Raw genomic sequence first — 24,463 nt, 5'->3', positions numbered from 1 at the left:
GTACTTAGAGAAGTCTGTTTAATGATGATCACAATCCCTAAAAATGTAACGAGAATTTTTGGCTCACATCGAAAGAAAATGGAAAATTTAAATAGATGGTCAAGTAAATAGTGGATAATTTGTCTTAGTCAGCCCTCCATTCTAATCAATAAGGTTAAAACAATAATACTTAGCTCTCTTTTATTAACTGCACAGAGGAATGGAAGACTTGTAAGAAAGAGTTCATTACCTCATAATTAAACTGCTCCCACAATATGAGGTGAGAGGCAGGTGAACTGAAGTCACCCACAGCAGGGTGAATGATTGCAATCTTAAGAGTGAAGACTCTGCACGGAGATAGACATTCCTCCACAATTACTATTCTGTAAGGCAGGGAGTAAGGTGGCACCCCATCCCTTCATGGGATCTGACCCTTGTAAAGTACTTCAAGTATCTTTCATGGGAGAAAAAGCAAAAGAAAGATATGAACTGATATATCATTATAAGTGCTGCTGTTATTCATCCACGCAAGTGGCATCAAACTGCTGGATTTGGAAAAGAAAAGCTTCTAAATGATCTCTTTATAGCCCTCCCTCTAGGCAAAAGAACAAAACATTTTTATCAGTTGATCTGATGAATTACATGAGTTATTTTTATTCTATTCATAAGAGGCAAGGCATGTAGGTCCTGCTTGTTCTTACATGTGTTGGTTAACAATTCAATTAAGCAAATATTTATTGAAACCATGGGCAAGGCAGTGCAATAATCACCAGTGGACCACAGTGGAAATACCAAGATGAGTAACAAATGAGGATCTGCCCTCAGAGAGTTTACAATTTTTGATCTCTATAACAATTTGCTGTGTGTTTGTATTATATCCCCATACACACTTGATTTTGTATACTTTAAGACCCAATACTGTGAGCTCCAGGAGAGGTTAAAAAATCTGGTGGTGATTCAAAGGTCTGAGCAACTACAGACGATAGGTGATCAAGAAAGAGTTTATGGGGAACATGACTTTTAAAATAAGAGTGGGCAGCTGATCTCGGTTCTCAGTTTAGCCTCTCCCAGCCACCTCCAAGCCCAGCAGGGTGGTGGCCATCTACTAACTGCTCCGTGGCTTATTCCAGGTGGCCCCAGGAAGCACATAGGCTTTAGCTGAACTTGTTACAGAGCCCCTCTCAGGAGGTCCCAGGGCTGGCTCACTTCGTGGCCAGCTTCAGATCAAGTGAGAGCACAACCCAGGTGCCTCCATGGATGACATACCCAAAGGGCAGGCACCACAGCCCTACTAACACAAATCATGCTCCATAGGGTCAGCCCCTGTACAACAGCTCCCCCACTATAGACACAGCCAGTCCTTACAACCAATCAGCCCAAGGGTCAGTCCCTTCCACTGGCATGGAAACAACCAAGGCTCAACCACAACAGGAGGGCACACACAACCCACACAAGGGACACTCTTGGAGCACCCGGCTCAGGTGAGCAGGGAGGCTGTGCCACTGGGCCCCACAGGACACCTAGTACATAAGTCCACTCTACTAAGACCAGGAGACATAGCAGTTCTATCTAATACATAAAAACAAACAGAGGAGGGCAGCCAAAATGGGCAGACATGTCCCAAGTGAAAGAACAGAACAAAGCGCCAGAAAAAGAACTAAACATGATGGAGACGAGCAAGCTACCAGATGCAGAGTTCAAAACACTAGTTATAAGGATGCTCAATTATCTCAGTGAGAACTTTAACAAAGAGATAAGAAAAATAAAAATGGACATAGAAGACATAAAAAAGAATCAGTCAGAAATAAATAATACTACAATGGAAATGAAGAATACATTACAGGGAATCAACAGTAGATTAGATGAAGCAGAGGATCAAAATGGTGATTTAGAAGATAAGGCAGCAGAAAACACCCAAACAGAACAGCAAAAAGAAAAAAGAATAAAAAAAAAAATGAGGATAGTTTAAAGGGCCTTTGGAACAACATCAGTGTGTCAACATTCAGATCATAGGGGTATTGGAAGGAGAAGAGTGAGAACAAAGAATTGAAAACCTATTTGAAGAAATAATGACAGAAAATTTCCCTAACCTGGTGAAGGAAATAGACATACAAGCCCAAGAAGCGCAGAGAGTCCCAAACAAGATGAACCCAAAGAGGCCCACACCAAGATACAACATAATTAAAATGCCAAAGCTTAAAGACAAGCATCAAGAGAAAAGGAGTTTGTTACCTACAAGGCAGCTCCCATAAGACTGCTATCTGATTTCTCAACAGAAACTTTACAGGCCAGAAGGGATTGGCATGAAGTATTCAAAGTGATGAAAAGCAAGGACCTACAACCAAGATTACTCTACCCAGCAAAGCTATCATTTAGAATCAAAGGATAGATAAAGGGCTTCCCAGATAAGAAAAAGCTAAAGGAGTTGGTCATCATCAAACCAGTATTACAAGAAATTTTAAAGGGACTTGTTTAAGATGAAGAAAAGAAAAAGATAAACAAAAATATGAATAATAAAATGGAAATAACTACATATCTATCAACAATTACATGAAACGTAAATGGATTAAATGCTCCAATCAAAAGACATAGGTGGCTGAATGGATAATAAACAAAACCCTTACATATATTGCCTATAAGAGACTCAAACTCAGATTGAAAGACACACAGAGACTGAAAGTAAAGGGATAAAAACAAGTTATTTCATGGGGAAAAAAACTGGGATAGCAATACTTATAGCAGACAAAATAGACGTTAAAACAAAGGCTGTAACAAGAGACAAAGAGGGATCCAGTAATCCCACTTCCAGGTATTTATCTGAAGAACCCCAGAACACTACTTTGAAGGGAAATGTGCATCCATATCTTTGTTGCATCATTATTTACAATGGCCAAGATATGGAGGCAACCTGGGTATCCATCAATAGATAAATGGATAAAGAAGAAGTACATATATACAAAGGAATATTACTCAGCCATAAAAAAGAATGAAATTTGGTATCTGCAACAACATAGATGGACCTAGAAGGTATTATGCTGAATGAAGTATCAGACAGAGAAAGACAAATGTCATATGATTTCACTGTGGAATCTAAAGAACAAGATAAATGAGCACACAAAATAGAAACAAACTCATAGATACAGAGAACATTATGAGGATTGCCAGATGGAAAAGGTGTTGAGGGGATGGGTGGAAAAAAGCAAGGGATTAATAAGTACAATTTGGTAGTTACAAAATAGTCATGAGGATGTAAATTATAGCATAAGGAATATAATAATAATATATTGTAATAATTATGTATGGTGTCAGGTGGGTACCAGATTTATCAAGGTGATCACCTCATAAGTTATATAAATGTCTAGTCACTCTGTTGTACACCTGAAACTAATATAATATTGTATGCCAACTGTAACTGAAAAATAAAAAAGAATTGTTTTATAAAAGAGCAAAATAAAGAATAAAATGAGTAGGTGTTCAAAACAACATTAATGGTGAGGGTTTTTCCTGAGTATAATTTAATACATGTTTCTTGATTTTTACACTTGATCTTGAGAAGCAATGTCTCTTGTTTTTTAGAAAATACAGAAAACAAATCCCAAGGGGAAAATGGTCTCCCATAAGCAGTAGAAGGCTTGTGCAAAGGTGAAGGGCCTGGCAAGCTGGGGATGGCGGCGAGTGTGGGGAGCAATGGAGGAACACAGGGTGGAAGCCTGAATGCCGGACCTAATCAGGAGGGCAGTGGGGAGCCATTGATGATTCATTGTTCTGGGCATGTTCTCCTTTCATCCTCAGAACAACCCTATGAGGTTGCAGTGGTTCTGCTCAATTTTCCGATGTGGAGCTGAAGGATTTAAGGTGTATAGTAACTTGCTCAAGGTCATGCAGCAAGCAGATGGGAGACGTGGGCACTCCAAAACCCCACGCCTCTCATACAAAGTGGGAACTGAGTGGGACAAGAAGAGGACTGTGATCTAGAACATCAAGAGTTTAGCTACAGCAGGTAGTTAAATGTGATCTACTGTGCCTTTGACACAATGAAATGGATCAAAAGACTGCATAGGCACAGGGAAAAGATCCCACTTACTTTGCAGAGAAAAGACCAATTTATAGCCCAGAGACAGCTACAAAGAGCAGGAGGCTCAGCGGTGCTCTTTGGTGGTGGCACCTTCCCTAATGTTCAGGTACCAGCATGGCACGCCACTGCCAACATACCACCTGCATGAGGTCAGGATCCCTTCAGGTCCTTTGAGCAGCTCCCTCTGCACTTTTCATGGGGAGTTTGTGCCACTGACCCATTGCCATTGTTCTGAGCCATTTGGCTAACAGCCAGCCTGCTCACCAGGTGTGAATAAATGAAATTTCTGGCACAAAGCCCCTGAGACTCCAGGATGCATGCCCAGGATCCCATGGCCCTGGTAGACCCAGGCCACACACCAAGAAAGGACATTTCAAAGGAAGATTCCTGAATGTGACAAGGTTAATAGTGTCAGAGGGTGCAGAAGGGACACAGTGCAGCTGGTTTTGACTTTCATGGAGTTACCGGGACTCTTTGTGGAAGCAGTATTGAACAGTCATGGCAGCCAAAACTGGATTGCTCAGGGTTACAGAGGGAAGGAACAATGATGAAATCAATGTGATCTACTCCTTCTAGTATGATCTATCCTTGTAGAAGTTTGTTCGTAAGGAGAGGTGAGAGGTGGTAGTGGGATCAGGAGGATTTTTTAAGGCCCGGTGAGGTGTGAACTTTTCTCCTTCAATAGCATCCAATAAACATGTTTTCTGTGCCTTGTTAGGTGTCAGTCAGTGTCCTAGACTCGAGATACAGCCATGAATACAACCAACAAAATTCCTGTCCTTATGCAGCTTATGTTTGGGGGAGTGGTTAGGGAGGGGAGAAACAGACACCAAACATGAAAATAAACACATAAATATAAATAAGGTTATTTCAGATAATGATGCGAAAATGTCAATAATATAGCAATGAAAAAAAATAGATTGGTGTGTAAGGTGGAGGTTGGCTGACTATGGGGGAAGTAGTGGTCAGACAAGGCCTCCCTAAGGAAGTGACATTTGAGGGGAAGCCTCAATAGTGAGAAGGAACTGGCCATGCAGTTTCTGACAGGGGACAGCGAGTTCAGAAGCCCTGTGGCAGGTACTAGCTTAGGGAACAAAAGGCCAGTGTGATAAAGCACAGGAAGCAAGGGAGGGGCAAGGAGACAGGAGCCAGCACACAGATTCCCGTAGTCCTCAGGCCACGGAAGCCAGTTTGGTGTTAATTCTGAAGGCAATGTGAAGCCAATGAGGAGTTTGAAGCAGGAGGGCTAAGTGATCATGGATGTGTTTGAAAAAAATGACCTTGGCTGCAGAGTGAAGAATGAACTCTAGGAGCAGGAATGGAAGTCGCTGGTGTCTGTTGCCAGGACGATGGGAGATAATGGGAGATGATGCTGGCTTGGACCAAGGTGGCAGCAATGGAGAAGTGAAAACATTGTGGATACAGAGTTGATAGCGCTTGCTGATGGACTGAATGTGGGGAGAGGGAGAAAGAGAGGCATTGATGATGCGTCCTGGGACCCTTGCCTGAGCCCCTTAGGTGAATGGTGGTGCAATCTCCTGAGATGGGAAGACTGGAGGAGAAGTTTGGGGAGGAGTAGAGAGTAACAGTTTCAGTGTTGGACAAGTTAACTTTGACGTACCAGTATGCTGTAGGAGATGTGAAGCAGACAGCTGGGAGAAGTCAGGCCAGGGATATAGATTTGGGGGTCATCAGTCTATAGATTTTTTATTTGAAAAGATTAGTTATACATAGAATTACCATATAAACCAGCAATTCCATTCGTAGGTATTGACCCCAAAGAACTGAAAACAAAAGGTTGTACCCAAATATTCATAGCAGCACTATGTATGTAAAAGAGCCAAAGAGTAGAAACAACCCAAACGTCCGCCAATGGGGAACACATAAAGAGAAACACAGCGGAATATTATTCAGCCATCAAAAGAAACGAAGTACTGATACATGCTGCAGCATGAATGACCCTTGAAAACATCATGCTAAGTGAATGATTCCATTTATTTGGAACATTTAGAAGAAGCAAATCCATAGAGCCAGAAAGCAGATTAATGGTTGCCAGGGGCTGGGAGAGAAGGGGATGGGAAGTGAGTGCTGTGACTGGGGATGGGGTTTTCTTTTGGAGTGATGAGAATGTTCTGGGACGAGACAGAGGTTGTGGTTGAACAACAACGTGAATGTACTAAACCATACATTTTAAAATGATATCGTTTATATGAATAGGTATTTTTACCACACACACACACACACACACACACACACACACACAGAGGCAAAGGGACTGAATGAGACGATCTAAGGAGAGGGTGGAGATGATCCAGACTGAACACCAGAGCAGTCCAATACTTACAGGCCAGGTGGAGGAGGGTTGGCCAGCAGAGAAAGCTAAAAAGGGCGAACTGTGATCTAGGAGGAAAACCAGGAAAGTTGCTATCCTAGAACCCAAATGAGAAACATGTTCCAAGGAGAGTAGAGCGACCATCCGTGTCCAGGGCGATGACGTGCGTGGCTCAGGTAGATAGTACCAGGTTCACCTACCCCGGAGTGGAACCATTCTGAGCTCTGACCAGCACTCCGTGAAGATGCTCACTCCCCAGGGTGCTGCCCGCACAGCGCGTTGTCAAAATGTTTGCCAGTCTCAAAGGTGAGAAATGGATCTCAGGGTAGTTTTCACCCGCCATCCCCTTACTGAGCGTGAGGTTGAGCATCTTTTCAGATGTTCAGGGGCCATTCACCTTCTTTTTGTTGTGAGCTCTCTGTTCATGGTCTTTGGCCATTTTCTGTTGAGCTGCCAATCTTTTATTCTTGATTTCTAGGAGCTCTTTAAGTAGCAGGGAGTTTGGTCCTGGATTATCATCTCCTTTCTTGAAACTGTCATCTCTTTTTCTCCTCAGAAGTACTTTCTCCTCGGTCTTCTCTCACCTTCCAGGATCTCATCTCAGCATTTTGGGATTTTTTTGCCTTCTATGTATAGGGGTCACTCTCCCACTTTGTGCCTTCAAATACTAGTGTCCCCATCTTGGCCACCTCACTTCACTACATACTCTCCCAAAGCATCCGTCCCCTTCTATCTCTTCCTCCACCACAGTTCTTATTACAACTGTGTGCTAAAAATGCCTAAATCTATATGTCACCGGATGTTAATGTAGGACTTTCCTGATGCCTCAGTCTGGGCTGAGACCCCAAAGCTGAAAACAAGGAGTGTCAGGTACCCACGCATTCTAAAGAGGAGGGCAGACACTGCAGGGGGTGACCCAAAACAGCCCAGGGGCTGAGCCTCACCATGAGTGTTGTTAAGGAGACTTGAGTAGTTTTCCTGGGTTCTTTGCAGAGTTCAGGGAGTGCTATGCCTCCTTCCCACCCCCTCAAACCAAAAAGCGGTCTTTAAGAGAATCGTTTGAAGAGTCTGGCTTATGTCTAATGGAATTCAGGGCACACAGGATTCCTACTGGACTCATGCTGAAGAAGATTTAAAGGCTGGCTTGCTGCGTGGGCCCCAAGAGAGATGAGGGTACCCCTGGGAAGCATCCTTAATTCTTGCCAATGCTGTTTCTTGTGGTGGGGCGCCACATAAATGGTTATTTTCTCCTATTGGTCACAGAAAGATGGAACACAATTTTGAAGACATTACAAGGGTAACACTGTTGACTATGCAGAAAGCTGAGAGGCAGACTTGACATACTAGGAACAGTAGAAGAGAGGAAATGCCAAATAGGCAGAATTTGGTAACTCGTGGAGGACCAGCACTAAGCATTCATGAAAAACATCCTTACACATGAAGCTTTTAAAAAAAGCTAAGCATAGAAAAATTCATGTGATATTATAGCATATATTCACTTAAGATTTTTTTCTATCAATTGAATTCAGACCTTAGTTTCAAAAAAATAAGCTGTTCCAACACAGGACAAATGTTAAATCAGGACTCACTATAGAGTGGTGAAGAGCTTTGGCTTGAGAGTCACACAGACCTGGGTTGGAAGTCCTGTTCTGCCACTTACTAGATGTGAAACTTTGGGCAAATCATTCAACTTCTCTCAGCCTCAACTTCCTTATTTGCAAAGTAAAAATAATACCTGACAACACCATGACAAAAAATAAATGAGATATTTTATATGATACCCTTCGCATAGTGTCTGGGGATCAGACGTGGGTTTTGAAAGAGAATGTGACATCCATCACTAATCATTAGGGAAATGCAATGAGGAAAACTACAGTCAGATATCACCTCATGCCTGTTAGAAAGGCTATTATCAAAAAGATAAGACACAACAAGTGTTGGGGAGGATGTGGAGAAAAGGGAACGCTGTGCACTGTAGATGGGAATGTAGATTGGTGCAGCCATTATGGAAAACAGTATGGAGGTTCCTCAAAAAATTAAAAGTCAAACTACCATATGATCCAGGAATCCCAGTCCTGGGTATATATCCAAAGGAATTGAAATCAGTATCTTGAAGAGATATTGCACACCCATGTTCATTGCAGCATTATTCACAATAGCTAAGGTATGGAAACAGACTAAATGTGGATGAATCTGGAGGGCATTATGCTAAGTGAAATAAGCCAGACAGGGAAAGACAAATACTGCAAGGTATCATTTATACATAGAATCTAAAAACAAAACAAAACAAAAACCCATTTCGTAGAAACAGAGAAAAGAACAATGGTTGCCAAAGGGGTTGGGGAAAGGCGGAAATGGAAGGATGTAGGTCAAAGGGTACACCTTTCAGTTATAAGAAACTAGGTTCTAAGGATCTAATGTACAACATAGTGATTATAGTTAATAGTATGGTATTGTATACTTGAAAATTACGGAGAGTAGATCTTAAGCGTTCTCTCTCACACACACAAACAAGAGTTAGCTATGCTAACAGTATGAGGTGATGGAAGTCAATTATCTTGATCTTGGTGGTCACTCTGCAATGTACACGTATCTCAAATCATCACGCTGCACACTTTAAATATAAACTTATATTTATCAATTATTCCTCAATGAAGTTAAAAAAGAAACTCTCCAAAGGTAAACTTCTTGAGGACAGGGTCTATGTCTTTCATACAGACTTACTGTTCTATATCCCATGGCAAGTGGGTTTTCACAGCTATACATAACTATCAAGATGACAACAATGATGATATTTCAGTTGGCAAAAATTGAAAGATGCTTTGTCTGTCATAAGTGTTGCCGGAGGTTTTACATAGCCGCAGACAATGTTTTTAAAAAAAGATAAAAAGAAACAAGAAAAAGAAAGAGCGAATGTGACATAGATCTGTAATATGTTTCGATTGCACTGCGTTGAAAAGAATGCATCCGTCCTCTGATTCTATTTCAAGTGTTTAATTTTGGTCATTTGTTTTGGTGCTTTCTGACGGACGCTGCTGACTTGCATGGAAGCATTATGAAATTTCCAAAGAAATTTCTTTGGAATGTGTTCTGAAGGAAATTGAGAAGAAAACAAAGCAAAAGGAAGTATGAAAACGCAGCTTAGGAGTTCAAAAACACTATTTGCTCATCATAAATTAAGTTAAAAATCTAGCTACACAGTCATCTAAATAATACTCAGACCCACAGATTTGAGCTTTTCTTTAAGGACCGTCTTATATAAGATTGCTCTACTGAACTAACCTCACCATTAAAAACAGTTAGATGTGACATTTAAAAATATATAGTTTCATATACATCTACAGCCATGCTGTTTACATAGCACACACACAGATCTATCTGTAAGGAGGAGTTGGCATCCCAGCACACAGAATGCCATGCAATGTTAGAGACATTCTCGGGTTTTTCCAAGTTAGGCGTCTGGTTCCACAGCTATCTAGGAAAGCTGTGAACCATTCCTAATATGAAATGGCAAAGCAAGTCACCAGATTGAGTTTTTAGACCTTAATTAGGTCGGATTGGGTGAGGGAGGGGAGGGGTTGACATAAAAGTCAGGCTCATTTGGTCCGTGGCCATGTGCAGGTTAAAATATTATTATCTCTGTCATCAGTATCGACAAAGGACAATTTGATATACAACTCAAAGGTACACAAAATTAGGCTACTCATGAGCTTCAGACCCCAAAATAAATCTAAATCAATCTACCGAAGGGAATGATTTCTTAGTCAAACTTCTGCTAGCCAATATTTTAGGATCTGAACCATCCTCTCAATCAACATCATTTCTTCAAGGTCATAAACATCCTGTTTTTCAATAGATTCTGTATGAGTGAGTACCTGGTTTGATCTTGCCTCAAAGGCCAGCTTTGTTCTTCAGTTATAAAGGTTTGTTGTACCTCTCCTATCCAGTTATGTGCTGTCTGTTACACTAATTCTAGCTCAGGAAAAATAACAGGCATGATGCAGCTGTGGAGAACAACTCTGAGTAAGTCTACACAATTTCAAAACAACCTGCTGAAAAGTAGTCTATACAACAAGCAAGTGGATTGGCAGATTTTTCACCTTGCATTTGAATTATTAAAGTGAACCTGAATTTTTCTATTCCATTTGCAAGAAAACGTGAGTTTCTTGGTTTGTAACGAAAGCTATAAAACGGTAGTATATTTACCCCTACTTTAATCCCATACCAAACAGAAATATGCCTTATACTCTCCCCTCCCCCACCCCATGCTAAGACCCAGACTACTTCCTCAGCACACATGGACACTTTATCTGACCACATCAGCCTGTGGCATTCACAACTTTGTGGCAGACTGCAAGCCTACTATACACCTGACTGTTCTCAGGGTCTGGATGCCCATTTATTTGGGGGCCGTCTTTAGTATGAGATATGCCCAGTCATGATGTTTGCGCTCTGTCCCAGGAGACTTATTACAAATATAGCATGTATGAGTGACAGGTGACTAAAGAATGTGCACAAGGTGGTGAGCTTTCTTATAGAGGAACACCTTGTTATGGGTTGAAATGTGTCCTTCTCAAAAATTTATGTTGGAGTCCTAACTTCCAGTACCTCAGAATGTGACCTTATTTGGAGATAGGATCCATACAGAAGAAATCAAAATAAAATGAGGTAAGGCAGGTCTTGATCCAATATGACGAGCATCCTCATAAAAAGGAGGAATATGGGCACATCGATAAACATGCACAGAGGGAAAGCCTGCCATCTACAAGCCAAGGAGAGAGGCCTAGAAAAATAGCTCCTTTCCTCACAGCCCTTGGAAGAAACCAATTAATTCACACCTCATTGATCCAGCACCATTGGAGAATGAAATAGTCCATATAAATTCACTTTCTAAATAACAAAGTGTCCTGGAAAATAACAAGTTCCCAAATTTTCATACTACAATTTTTTTAATAAAATATTCCTAAAATGCACACTCCTTATTCTTAGAGGACAGTAAACATAATCGAAACCTTTCTCAGTGACACAGGACCATCCGTGGCTGCGAGGTACAGAACACTTTGTCTCTGCAGTAAAGGGCATCTGTGGTTTCTCTGCTTTCTCTGCTAATATAAAGTTCCCAGACATCCCTTCTCCCCCCAGCATCATGCTCATTCCTTCACTTCAATCTGCATCTCCTAATCTGTTATGAAAGAACAGAAACTGGACAAAGACGACATTGCAACTGTTTTTGAAATAAAATTAAAAGTTCCGAGTTAGGGTCTGAAAGACTCTCCTAGGGATTAAACCACGCGTACTTGGAGAAACTTCTTTCCTCTCTTCTCAGGGGCTGAGGTGGTCAGGCCCTTGTACTCAGGATAACTTAAGTGCTGTGCTACATTGACACAAAGCAGGTCACAAGAGATTCTTCTGGCCTCCTTGAGATGTTATGAATTTATACCATAAAGAGCAGCAGCTTGGATCAATTATAGCTCGGAAATGCACTTCTCTATTAAGAGCCCAGGGGGGCTTTGTTTTGCCATTGTTGTTGTTGTTTCATTTATTTGGAATAGGGTTATACCATAGGGTAGAACTCTCTGGAATGAACTTTCCATGATGTAAAGTTAGTTTGGGAAATTTTAATTCCCCACACAGAACAATAATCAGATTAAAGGACCACAAAAGAATACACTTGCCTTTGAAATAAAAAAGTACTTACCAAATTAGATTCTTTATTACATCCTCTCACTTTTAAAAAGAACGTTCATTCAATTGTTCAATTTCCGCTGATTGGAAGCTGGCTCCTTAGCCGCCCTTGGTTTTATATAGCATGAAGATTTTTTACTGCTTTATGACCCATCAGTGCTGCTGGTGGTGGTGGTGGTATTAAAAAGGAAAAGAAAAGAAAGCAAGAAAAAGGAAAGGCTAATGTTTATTAAATACTTACAATGAGACATGGACTATGCCAAATGTGTTTATGTGCCTTATCTCATCAGATCTCCCCTAAACACCTCTCAGGTAGTTACAATTATTCAAGTCGTGTCAGATATTGACACTTCAGTCAATAATGGACTACATATATAACGGTGGTCCCATAAAGTTATAGTAAGTCTTTACTTAATGTGGTTGATAGGTTCTTGGAAACTGCAACTTCAGGTGAAACAACAAAACAATACCAATTTTACCACAGGCTAATTGGTATTGACAAGGGTTAAGTTCCTATGGCACATTTCTGATCACAAAAACATCACCAAACCTCTAAATAAAGAACCAAAACACTTCTAATACTTAACACTGAAATAAATGTGAGCTACATATACAGTAAGAAAGATTAACAAAAACAAGTAAGATAATGATTTTTCCAGCCCACTTATTCTAGTTCAGGGTCACCGGTGGCTGGAGTTTCCCCCTGCAGCTCAGGGCTCAAGGTGGGACCCAGCCTGGACAGGCCACCCTTCCATTGCGGGGCACACACACACCCACACGCACACACACTCACACTGGGACAATTCAGACACTCCAATTCACCTCCCTGCACATCTTTAGGGTACGGGAGGAAACCAGAGTCTCTGGAGAAAACCCATGCAGACATGGGGAGAACATGCCAACTCCATACAGACAATGGTCCAGACAGGAATCTATTTTTATTTTTTCATTAACATCATTATGAAATGATGTTAAACTAAACTACATGATTCAAGGACCTGCTGTAGAATGAAGCTGAAAAATGTCCTGCTGCTTGGTGATGTCTCTGTTGCAATGTCATAGCGCAGTGTTTTAAGTGTTTGTGGTGATGCTGGTGTAAATAAACTATTGCATTGCTAATTGTGTGTTGTACACACAATTACAGCGGTAGGTTATCCCACCTAGGTTTGCATAAGTGCACTCTATGATTTTCACACAACGATGAAATCGCCTAACTGCTTTTGTATCCTCGTCATTCAATGGTACGTGACTGTGTTCCCTTTAAGAGACGAAGTGGAGGCCAGCGGTGTTCAGATAACTTGTTCTCGGTGAGTCACTCAGCTACTAACTGGCAGAACCTGGATTTTAACCCAGGCAGTCTGACTCCAGAGCCTGCATTCTTAATCATTATGATATGTAGAGAGAGGTAAATGTCAAAATGTCAAAACTGATTACTAACATTAGTGTGATCTTGCTAAAGCGCCATAATTTGAAATTATGTAATAGAAAGCATCTAAAACAAAAATGCGTAGGCCAGGTATATTTTCAAAATCTCCCATCAATACTGGTTATGCTATAAAATACTGATCATTAGTTTTTTGCAAGGTTAATTATGGGTTTTTAAGTTGCTTAATAAATTACTTTTATTCTAAGTCATCTCCCAGATGAATACTTATGAAAACTATACATATGAGTATATATGTGTGGGAATTTTTCCCCAAGATCATTATCCTCAAGACAGAGCTATGAAAAGGCATCTAATCTCTATTAATTAGTAATAGGGGGAAATGTCAAAAATGCCTGCTTACAGAGTGTCTGGCAGCAGGAGAGAGGAAAGCTAGGGAGTGGGATGGAAATGGTGACAAGTCACAGTAAAATCATCACTTTAGATGCTTTCAGAATAAGAAAAAAACAATATTTTTCAGGACTATGCCAATACCACTTTAATGCATTTCCCAGGCTTTTCAGAAAACTTCAAAGCTTAGTACTAATATGTATGTAACTTAATTACCTGGTCTGGAACAACGCATGTTAGGATGCAGAAATGACAAAGCAAGTAGAGCTTGCTTTTTAATTTTCTGTTTGAAACTCCCAAACAGCTTCATTTGGCTCTTAAATAAAATCCCCAAGCTTGTCACAATTTTTGGGCCTTTGATGCTCAGTAAGGGTCTTCCGTGACATCTTTTTCCAGTTACAAATTAAAAAAAGAAAAAGAAAAACAAAACAAATTACTTAATTGCTTAGCTTTTCTTTGGTGCTCTTTTGTCTTCAAAGTTAGGTTTATGTGGCACTTTTGGAAATTCACACAGAAATGTACTAACAATGAGAATTTCATTTGTGTAGATAAATATGATTATTCTAGTTCTATTATATTTATACCAACTGAAAAATACAAATAAATTTTGCACGATAGAATCTCTTCACTTGTTCAGAGCTAGTCACTTAAAAAATTACTCCATGACCTACTCCAAGCCCTCAAATAAATCATGGAATTAGATTATGCTGACAAGTAGTAATAAGGGGGCCAAAATCTGTAAGGATCCAGGTTCTAGTAATTGAAGATTAGCTGAAGACGCAGGAAAGAGAAGAATCCCTTTCCTTGAAACCTTAAGCACATCTCTCTCCTTATGCTTCCGTTTCTCCATATTAAAATGGGAAGGAGAAACGCAACCATTTCTCCACCAGTGTGAAAAGTAATTTATGTTTAGAAGACGTCTGCAAAGAACGTCATTGCCCTCTTAACATTTAATTAACGGATAACGCTCTGGAAACAGAAAGCTATCATAGGATAAAGATCTCTGACAGGTTTTATTCAAGAAGCTGCAGAGCTGAGACATCATGGAAAATAAATGTCATGTCAAAGGTATGATATTTATTTTCAAAGCAAGGAGCCCGACCACAGTGGTTATCAAAACCAAAGAAGCAGCCAATACTGTCTCCCTAGTGTCTTCAGACTCTGCCCTGTGAGGTCTCTATTTATTGAAGGGTCTGGATGAACTTTCATATAGTAAGTAATTAGTAAGTTAACAACAACGATATCTATGCAATACAAAGAATTGGGAAAACATATGGAAGAAGATACCTGTTTGGTCTCCTCAAAGTTGTGAGTGAAAAGAAAGAAATGTAAATGATTTGTTCTGACATCCAGAGGCAGGGCAGACAACCGGCTTTTCTACTGGCTCCCTTTGGCAGTTGCATTCAGTAGGATGGCCCAGACGCCATCTCCCATGGATGAATGGAAAACACATGTCTTCTTTTATTGTAGAGAATCTACTGAGCATAAGCTTTTAAATGGTTCCTGTTCTGCACAGGAGTTTATGAAGTACCAACTACACGGCCAGAATAAATGGGAGCTAAAATGTTTAAAAGGTATCATTTCTACCCTTCAGGAACTTAAAACAAAGGGTTGGGGAATTTTTGTTGCTACAGATTCCTCAGCTTTGTACGACATAATTGCTTTATCTGTTCCAGTGTCTTCGATAATAAATAAAACCAAGAGTTTTCAATAATTAGCACAGTTTGTTGTCATTACAAGCTCTGGGCTTGGGCAAGCTGAAGAACAACCCTTAACCAAATGTTTTTCACCTGTAGTGATAATGCTCCTACTGCCTCTAGCACTTTAAGAGGTCAACTAATGATCAATCAATTTTTATTCATGATACAGCTGAATAAAAACAGAATTTTTGAAAATTGACTTAAGTTTTATATTACATTGCCTTTTTAAAAAAATTAGTTTCACACGTACAAAACAGTGTACTAGACATTTAAAAATAGGGAAGGCTTCACCAATTTGCATGTCATCCTTGCACAGGAGCCATGCTAATCTTCTCTGTATCGTTTCATTTTTAGTATATGTGCTGCCGAAGCGAGCACTTTTTATTTTTATTTTTTTAAGTTCCTAGTCATGGCACTAAATCATTAACTTGAGGGGGGAAAAATCCTTTATCTGCTGCTACTATGTCATTGTTGAAATACTTTAAAGGAATCTATTTCAGAGAATCACATGAACAAATAGGGGGAAAAAAGAATAGGGCACATACCAAGGAAAGGCACCAAAAAAAGGGGCGGGGCAGGGGGGATAAAACTTTCTTTAAAAGATTTGCAAAAGGTAAAAGCTTTTAAAAATAGTTCACTGTTATCCAGCCTCTGAGTCATATTAATATCTAGTGTGAGAAAGAAAGGAGTCAAACTGATTAATAAAGAGAAGCTTATTTAAGTGAACTGATTCTTCTCATAAAAGCAAATCCTGACACCTGTCATGGTTTGAAATGTCCCGATGATTGGTAAGAGCAGTTTATGAGCTACAAATATATGGTTCTATATGAGATTTCAAGAAGCTTTCACATACATTACCTCATTTAATTCGAGCACAACCCTGGGAGGCAGTGAGTGGCGAGTGCATTCTACAGAGGAAGCCACTGCTGAAGGTCACAGTGAAAAGTGACAAGGCCAGGACACAAACCTTGATCTTCTGCCTCCCAGGTCTGAACACTCTCCAACACTTTCCAAATTTTGAAAAATATTATTATTGGCTCTAGCACTGTTCAATGTACTTGTTAGACATACCAGGAACAGGAGGAGGAGGCAAAGATGGAGGAAGTTTCCAAATAGTCCACACTTTCCTATGATTATACCACTGTCCTCTGTGCTCATTCTTATCATAATGGATGGAGTTGCTTGTCTCTGTGTAAACTATGACTGCAAAACCAGTATATGACCTTAAGTACCAGCCACGGGTACAGGCTGTTCTTTGGTTACTTAGTTCTGGGTGACTGTTTCAGCAGTAGTATTGCTTTATATGAAAAGTTGTCTATCTTGACTCAGAAATAGCCATTTGAGCTCTGATTAACAAATCCCCCCACTGATTATCAGCCTTGAGGCAATCTTGCTTACTTAACATTTATTGATTTGATACATTTATTGGGGCTTTAATTGAAAATTTCCCCCAGATTTCCATTGGCCCACCTTCCAGCAGTTGGCTAGTTACATTATCCCGTTTACTTTTACCTCATTTTCTAGGTAAGTCAACTCAAGAGTGGAAATGTCATCACCTCGCTCACGGCTTACAACCGCAGGCGGGCGGATACCTATTAACTACTGCTGTGTGGGTCTTTGATTGAATCTAAAACTCGAAACCAGCTTCAAGTCATCAGCTATTCTCTGACGGCAAAATGCCTGGATACATAGTACCATAAAGCTAAAAAAAAAAGGTCATTTACCTCAAATATTTATGAAGATTAAGTAGTGCTTTTTATGGCTGTGGACCTGCATGGCCCCTTTGGAAAACCTCTTATGTCCCATTTTATTCATTACCAAGTAGGTATAAATTTATCTCATGAGCCTACCTTATATTTGTAAAGTATTTAAATGCTTATGTGAAAATACTGACTAGACTATAGGGACATAAATTCTTACTGTAAATTCTAAGCATGATGTAAAATTATAACTCTAAAACCACTCAATAATTTCTCATACTAGTAAATATAAAAATATTTTAATAAATTAGACATTATATATTTATGAATCAAAGCTTCATGTTAATTAATATTAAGCAAATGTTAGTAAACATGGGAGATAGAAAAATGTACAGGATAGTCCTGGCTCTCAGTGATCTTACAATCCATATAAGAAAAAGGGAGAGAAACCTATAAAAATTAAATAAAAATATGACAGATGCGAAAAGGCAAAATATTGTTGACACATGAAATGCAATTATCAGAGTAACCACTGTAGGTAGAGGAAGGAGAAATCACTTCCAGAAGCAGGTGGGCAGAAATAACTGTAAAATAAAAAAGATAGATCTTGAAGACTGAATCCACTGAGACAGAGATGGAGGAAGGGATTCTTGATGGAAGGAACCCAATGAGAGTACAAATGCAAGAGAGAGAGAGAGAGAGAGAGAGAGAGAGAGAGAGAGAGAGAGAGAGAAGATCTAAAAGAGGAAAAAAAATTCAGAAGTTCAGGTTAGAGTGACATGGAGAGTTCTAGTCCAAGGTAGTACTGGAAAGGCTATAAGGCTATTCGGAACTGGACCGTGGAAATCTCTGAATGCCAAGCTGAGGAGTTAAGGTTTTTGAACAGAAAAGCATATTGGTCAAAGCAGTGTTTTAGAAATATTAATTGGGTATGGTATGCCAAATTAAATGGAGCAGGGAGGATTAGAGGCCTGGAGATCAAAGAGAATACATACCAAGTTCAGGTGTGAAATGATGGTAGTGGGATGGGAAAGGTAGAGGTGGGGGCAGGGAATACTGAGGAAGAAGGCCACTGGCTCTCAGGTGTGCTGCTTAGCATTGATTGTTGGAGCTTTCTGTCATTTTCTAAAATCCTGTCAAATCCAAGCGTTCCTAAGAAGTGATTCATTTGAACAATTGTGAGTGGGGAATGGAGAAATTATTCATTTTGAACTTGCAACATGTAATACCTGTATAAATGGATATATCGGACCTTTTCTTCTTGATCTTGTATCCTTATCTGAGTACAAAAAATGTTAGCTCAAAAATGTCCGAAGAAGAGGAGGAGGAGGAGGAGGAGGAGGAGGAGGAGGAGGAGGAGGAGGAAGAAGAAGAAGAAGGGAAGGAAGGAAGGAAGGAAGAAGAGTGCCACAAAATGTAGGAATTAAAGGAGATCTGAGAACATTTTATTTTCAAAGAAAGCTGACTCTAGTTGAACCTGGACTATTCCAAACTTTCCCATCAATACCACTGAAGGAAAGCCCCAAGAATCCTGGGATCCCCTGCAGCCCTCTAGTGGAACTCCTATTAAAATAACTTTCTGGTTTTGAAGATTTATGATTTAATGAATTTTTTATCCAGAAATTCAGACAAGCTTGAATGAGCAAGGGGGTAAGTTTCAGGAGAGTTTTTCAACAATTCTCTATACATGGTGTGTTTATACATACTATGTATACAAATACATACATATTTATAGACACAGTAAAGGTATCGGCATCTGGGCTTCTGCACTGAACCTCTACAACCAAGTTCTGGCCTTACTGCTGACAGAAATGCAACCCCTTCATCCTTCAGGGGCACTTGAGCTTGGCACACTATTCCAATAACACCACTTGACAGAAAGATGGCTCTGATAGAAAGCCTCCTCTCCACATTCCCTGCACTTCACCCCCTAGCCCAGCAGCACTCAGAACCCCTTTCCTGGGAAGTGTCAAATTCAACTCTTTCCAATCCCTTGGCTATTTTGAGACTATCCCTTGCAGGCGGGTGTGGGGTTCAGGGGGTACAGAAAGAAGCAAGAGGGGGAGACAGGTTTGCAGTGACTTGGGTAACTAAGACTCTCCAGAGATTATACTTAACTCAGGGTATAGTTTCTATTCCTCCCTCTTTCTAGACCCTCTTCTTTCCTTGCTCCCCTGTCCTCAACCTCTCCAGTTTGGCAGAAATAGGCTGACAGGTCCTAGGGCAGGGATGAACGAACAAATAAATCACACCCCCACCCCCAACACTCCGATTATCAACTCTGGGCCTAAAACAAATTTATATGTTCAGATTTACATAAGAGAAGGTGGTTAAAACTGCTTGACTTTACAAACTGAATAAGCATTGCTTTTAGCTCTAGACATGGGTTGGTGTGGAAGTCAATCTCTCTGCAAGGTAAGAACGAATTTGGTCCAAAAGCTAGAAAGATGCGTGAGCATTACATAACATTTTCATGCACCCATATATGGGTAATTGGAAGCTGTTTACTTCTGAAGGATTCAATTAAAGACTTTTTATTTTCCAGGTTGAGCTGAGGACCTTAATTTGAGAGGGGGCTTGCAGTCCTGCTGCATTGTGTGTTCCTGGTGGCTATCCTGTCTGTTTGTCCCCGCACATATCCCCACACATAATCCACAGACAGCTAGGCACGCAACTCACTAATTTCAAACTGATTCATTTGCCAACTCAGAAACCACTGATATAATTTTAACTGCTATCTGATTTTAATCCTCTTGAGTATTTACATATTTTCTTCTCTCATCCCTCCAAAATTAATCCTAGAGTTCTGAGACTCTGGGAACTTGGACAAAGGAGAAAACCAAGCCCACCAACAAACCTGAAATCTCAGTTCATTACATCAACCATAACTAACAGTACTTTTCTGTTTGTAGTGACCCAGCTCGAATTGTAAAATCATGTCAGTAATAAAACACAAAATGCAGGTGTTATTACTGAATGGGAAAAGTCTGAAATGTAATTAAATGTGTCCTTTCTTCACTGCAGTGTCATCTACTCTTGTGTCTAAACATTTGTGTTTCCTTAAGCCTCTCTCTCTTTATAGCATCCACGCTCATTGTTGCATTATACTCACATTATTCATTAGTTGAGACTGGGGAGTGTCCAACTGGTCCTCAGCACTAGCTGTCAGATGCACAAACCTTAGCTTCCTGTCTGCATCTACTGCACTGGTACAACAGAAGCTCCTTGCAAGAATAGCGCCCCGAGAGCGTTCCTGACAGATGCGTCGTTTGCTCTTCTAGCAAGGCGCTCTGCTGCAAAGTTTCCTCTTACCACTAACACCCGCTTCCGATCCCCTGAGCTGGCAGGACGCAGGCTGGCTGGGTCCCCTCCTTGACCAGGAAAGGGTTTTACACACACTCTGCTAGGCAGCCCGATCCGAGAAACCATCTCCTCCAAACCCATCGGTCAGACTGGCAAAGGTGTCCTGGGGCTGGGAGAACACCGAGCTTCCCTCCCGGCAAAAAGGAGAACTCGCTCCGCTCCGCAGGAAAACTGGGCACTGGAGGTAGAAGGGATGCCAGGGGGTCGGGAGAGCAGGAGGGAGCCGAACGCAGGAGACAGAAAGGGCGCAGAAGGGAGCCGAGCGCAGGAGAAAGTGGGGGCCTTAGGAGAGGGGCAGGGACGCGGGTGGGAGCTGGACGCAGTAGGGAGCTTGGGGGAACAGGGCGCAGGAACCAGCCAGAGCAGGAAGGGGCGCGCGCATAGACACCGGCGGGCGCCCGGCAGGCGCTCACTGCTCGAATCGTCCCGGACTCCCCAGAGCCGCTGAACTGCGGGTGGGAAGGGGTGCGGGGCGTTGGGGCGGGGTGGGAGGGGGTGAAACCAACTAGGGGCGTGCCTTTGTTGGGATTGGCTACAGGAGCCTGACGCGAAGTCCGAGGGGTTGGCTTGCGGGAGTAGGAGCGGGGTGGGGTGGATGCTGGGTGCCTGAGCTGCGGGCTCAGCGCGCTCAGAAACATGCTGTGGTCTCGGCGGCTGTTCCAGCAGCGACAGCGGCTCCAGCAGCAGCGGCGGCGGCGGCGACGGCGACAGAGCTCGGCTCCCGCAGGGAAGGCGCCCGGCGCCCATGCCTCCGGCTCTGCGCAGCGGCTGCCCTGACCTGGCCGCGACCTTCCTCCGCGCGCCCGGCCGCCCCAACCTCTGGGGTGTTCCCCAAACACGGCTCAACCCCGCCACACACCCCGCCCCCGGCCTCCGCAGCTCGGCATGGGCGCGGGGGCGCTCGTCCTGGGCGCCTCCGAGCCCTGCAACCTGTCATCCGCCGCGCCGCTCCCCGACGGCGCGGCCACTGCAGCGCGACTGCTGGTGCCCGCGTCGCCGCCCGCGTCGCTGCTGACCCCGGCCAGCGAGGGACCTGTGCAGCTGTCGCAGCAGTGGACCGCCGGCATGGGCCTGCTGATGGCGCTTATCGTGCTGCTCATTGTGGCGGGCAACGTGCTGGTGATCGTGGCCATCGCCAAGACGCCGCGGCTGCAGACGCTCACCAACCTCTTCATCATGTCCCTAGCCAGCGCCGACCTGGTCATGGGGCTGCTGGTTGTTCCGTTCGGGGCCACCATCGTGGTTTGGGGCCGCTGGGAGTACGGCTCCTTCTTCTGCGAGCTCTGGACCTCGGTGGACGTGCTGTGTGTGACGGCCAGCATCGAGACCCTGTGTGTCATTGCCCTGGACCGCTACCTCGCCATCACTTCGCCCTTCCGCTACCAGAGCCTGCTGACCCGCACGCGGGCGCGGGCCCTCGTGTGCACCGTGTGGGCCATCTCGGCCCTGGTGTCCTTCCTGCCCATCCTCATGCACTGGTGGCGGGCTGAGGGCGAGGAGGCGCGTCGCTGCTACAACGACCCCAAGTGCTGCGATTTCGTCACTAACCGGGCCTACGCCATCGCCTCGTCTGTCGTCTCCTTCTACGTGCCCCTGTGCATCATGGCTTTCGTGTACCTGCGGGTGTTCCGCGAGGCCCAGAAGCAGGTGAAGAAGATCGACAGCTGCGAGCGCCGCTTCCTCAGCGGCCCGGCACGGCCGGCCTCGCCCGCGCCCTCGCCGGGGCCCCCGTGCCCCGCCGCCACCCCGCTGGCCAACGGGCGCACCAGCAAGCGGCGACCCTCGCGCCTCGTGGCCCTGCGAGAGCAGAAGGCGCTCAAGACACTGGGCATCATCATGGGCGTGTTCACGCTCTGCTGGCTGCCCTTCTTCCTGGCCAACGTGGTGAAAGCCTTCCACCGCGACCTGGTGCCCGACCACCTCTTCGTCTTCTTCAACTGGCTGGGCTATGCCAACTCGGCCTTCAACCCCATCATTTACTGCCGCAGCCCCGACTTCCGCAAGGCCTTCCAGCGCCTGCTCTGCTGTGGGCGCCGGGCCGCCCGCGGGAGCCACGCGGCCACCGGCGACCGGCCGCGCGCCTCCGGCTGCCTGGCGGTGGCCGGGCCACCGCTGTCTCCCGGGGCCGCCTCGGACGACGACGACGAAGACGACGTCGGGGCCACGCCGCCCGCGCGTCTGCTGGAGCCCTGGGCGGGCTGCAACGGCGGGGCGGCGGCGGACAGCGACTCGAGCCTGGACGAACCGAGCCGCCCGGGCTTCGCCTCGGAATCCAAGGTGTAGGACCGGGCACCCTCCCCACCTCCCAGCCGGGACGCGGGCTCTGCGCGCCTAGAGGAAGAAAGCCCAGGCGTCCCTGAATGGCTTCCCAGGGGAAAGAGATATGTGTTTACTCAAGATCGAAAGCAGGTGAACTCGAAGCCCACAAACCTCATCTGAATCATCCAAGACAAACAGAAAAGCCACGGATCGTTGCACAGAAAGGAAAGTTTGGGGAGCGGTGAGAGAGTGGCTTGCTGGTTTTTCTTGTGTTCTTTTTCCTGTTTGAGGTTCGACCTTCTTTTGTGTGTGCGCATGATGCATCTTTAGGTTTTTGTTTTGTTTTTGTTTTTGTTTTTGTTTTTCCCCAGGTGTTTTTGACACGTTCTACGAGGACTGGGTAGGGCAAGGGAGAAGCATTACGGGGTAAAAGTCTTATCAACTTGACTTTCCGGGAACAGGAGCGGTCAGCCGGAGCGAGAGGGGGAATGACAATTTGTCGGGACATGTTCCCTTTTGCTTTCCAGAGAAATTCCATTTTAATTCCTGAGTGAGGATTTCTCCTGTTCCTAAAGCAAAGGGAAAGGATTATGCAAAATCCACGTTAGAAGAAATTGTAAGCTATTCTTGGAACAAGCCTCACCTTGCTTTCCTTTTGTAGGGTAAGCCTGCTGCCCCCGTGCGCCTCGGTAGTCAGGCTGAGGGGTTTCTACCTCACACTGTGCACATTGCACAGCAAAATAGAAAGACTTGTTTATATTAAACAGCTATTTATGTATCAATATTAGTTGGAAGGACCAGGCACTGAGCCTCTGTGACATGTGACTGTCCATTGAAGACAGAACAGAAAAAGAAAACAAAGAGGAAACAGTTCAGATTACTAAACGTGGGTAAAAACAAAACACAAAACAAAAAAAAGGAGTGGTTAAAAATGCCATTTTTGCACAGTGTTAGGAATTGTAAAGTCCACAAAAGATGTTACTTGCACAAGAAGAAATTAAATATTTTTAAACGTGGGCGGGGGAGATCTTAAAAACTAAAATAAAATTAAAACTCTACTTCTGTTGTCTATTATGTTATTTAGCTAATGATTTATTGGAAAAATACCTTTTTATACTCTTTTATCATGGTACTGTAACTGTATCCATATTATAAATATAATTATCTTAAGGATTTTTTAATTATTTTTTTATGTCCAATTGCCCACGTGAATCTGCTGGTAAAATTTAGCACCTGTGTGTAAATTCTATTTTCCTCTGTGTGTTTTACCAAGTATTTATACTCTGGTGCAACTAACTACTGTGTGAGGAACTGGTCCACGTGCAATAAATACCAATGAAGCACAATCAAGTTTATGTACCGTGTGTCTGTAAAAGGTCAGTGATCATGGAAAAGACAGTTTGCTTTGTTCAAAATATAGCCTGGATTTCCCATAGAGCTCTTTTAATAATTTTTCATGACTCAATAACATAGAAAAATGCTTCTAGACCAAATAAGGCATGCACTTCCTCGATGTTGCAGACTCACCCTAAATTTTCACAACCGGATTGAAGGTATTCTAGACTAATTGTAGGTGTTCTCAAGAGCCCATCTGCT

The 24,463-nt window shown here is 43.0% G+C and overlaps 1 protein-coding gene, 1 long non-coding RNA gene and 1 other non-coding gene across 4 annotated transcripts; 1 reads left to right on the top strand and 2 right to left on the bottom strand.

Moving 5' to 3' along the window:
* Positions 1-6,333: 6,333 nt before the first annotated feature.
* Positions 6,334-21,355, bottom strand: LOC109444086 (uncharacterized). Of its 2 annotated transcripts, none has more exons than XR_002136785.2 (4): positions 20,358-21,355; positions 14,062-14,231; positions 12,085-12,212; positions 6,334-9,476 (listed from the first exon to the last, which is right to left on the bottom strand). It is a non-coding gene; the product is annotated as an uncharacterized LOC109444086 (long non-coding RNA). The 2 variants fall into 2 exon arrangements; XR_012498414.1 differs by having other exon boundaries at positions 12,085-12,209.
* Positions 15,817-15,923, bottom strand: LOC141573011 (U6 spliceosomal RNA). Its single transcript, XR_012498595.1, has one exon. It is a non-coding gene; the product is annotated as a U6 spliceosomal RNA (small nuclear RNA).
* On the top strand, positions 21,185-24,213 carry ADRB1 (adrenoceptor beta 1). The gene has a single exon (XM_019725196.2). It carries the CDS (start codon positions 21,494-21,496, stop codon positions 22,889-22,891), a length of 1,398 nt encoding a protein of 465 aa, XP_019580755.1. The 5' UTR covers positions 21,185-21,493; the 3' UTR covers positions 22,892-24,213.
* Positions 24,214-24,463: the final 250 nt, after the last annotated feature.

Source organism: Rhinolophus sinicus, linkage group LG07 (assembly GCF_036562045.2).
Source record: "Rhinolophus sinicus isolate RSC01 linkage group LG07, ASM3656204v1, whole genome shotgun sequence".
Taxonomy (NCBI): domain Eukaryota; kingdom Metazoa; phylum Chordata; class Mammalia; order Chiroptera; family Rhinolophidae; genus Rhinolophus; species Rhinolophus sinicus.
Note: the sequence above shows the minus strand (reverse complement) of the source record. Positions and strands in the feature narration are given on the sequence as shown.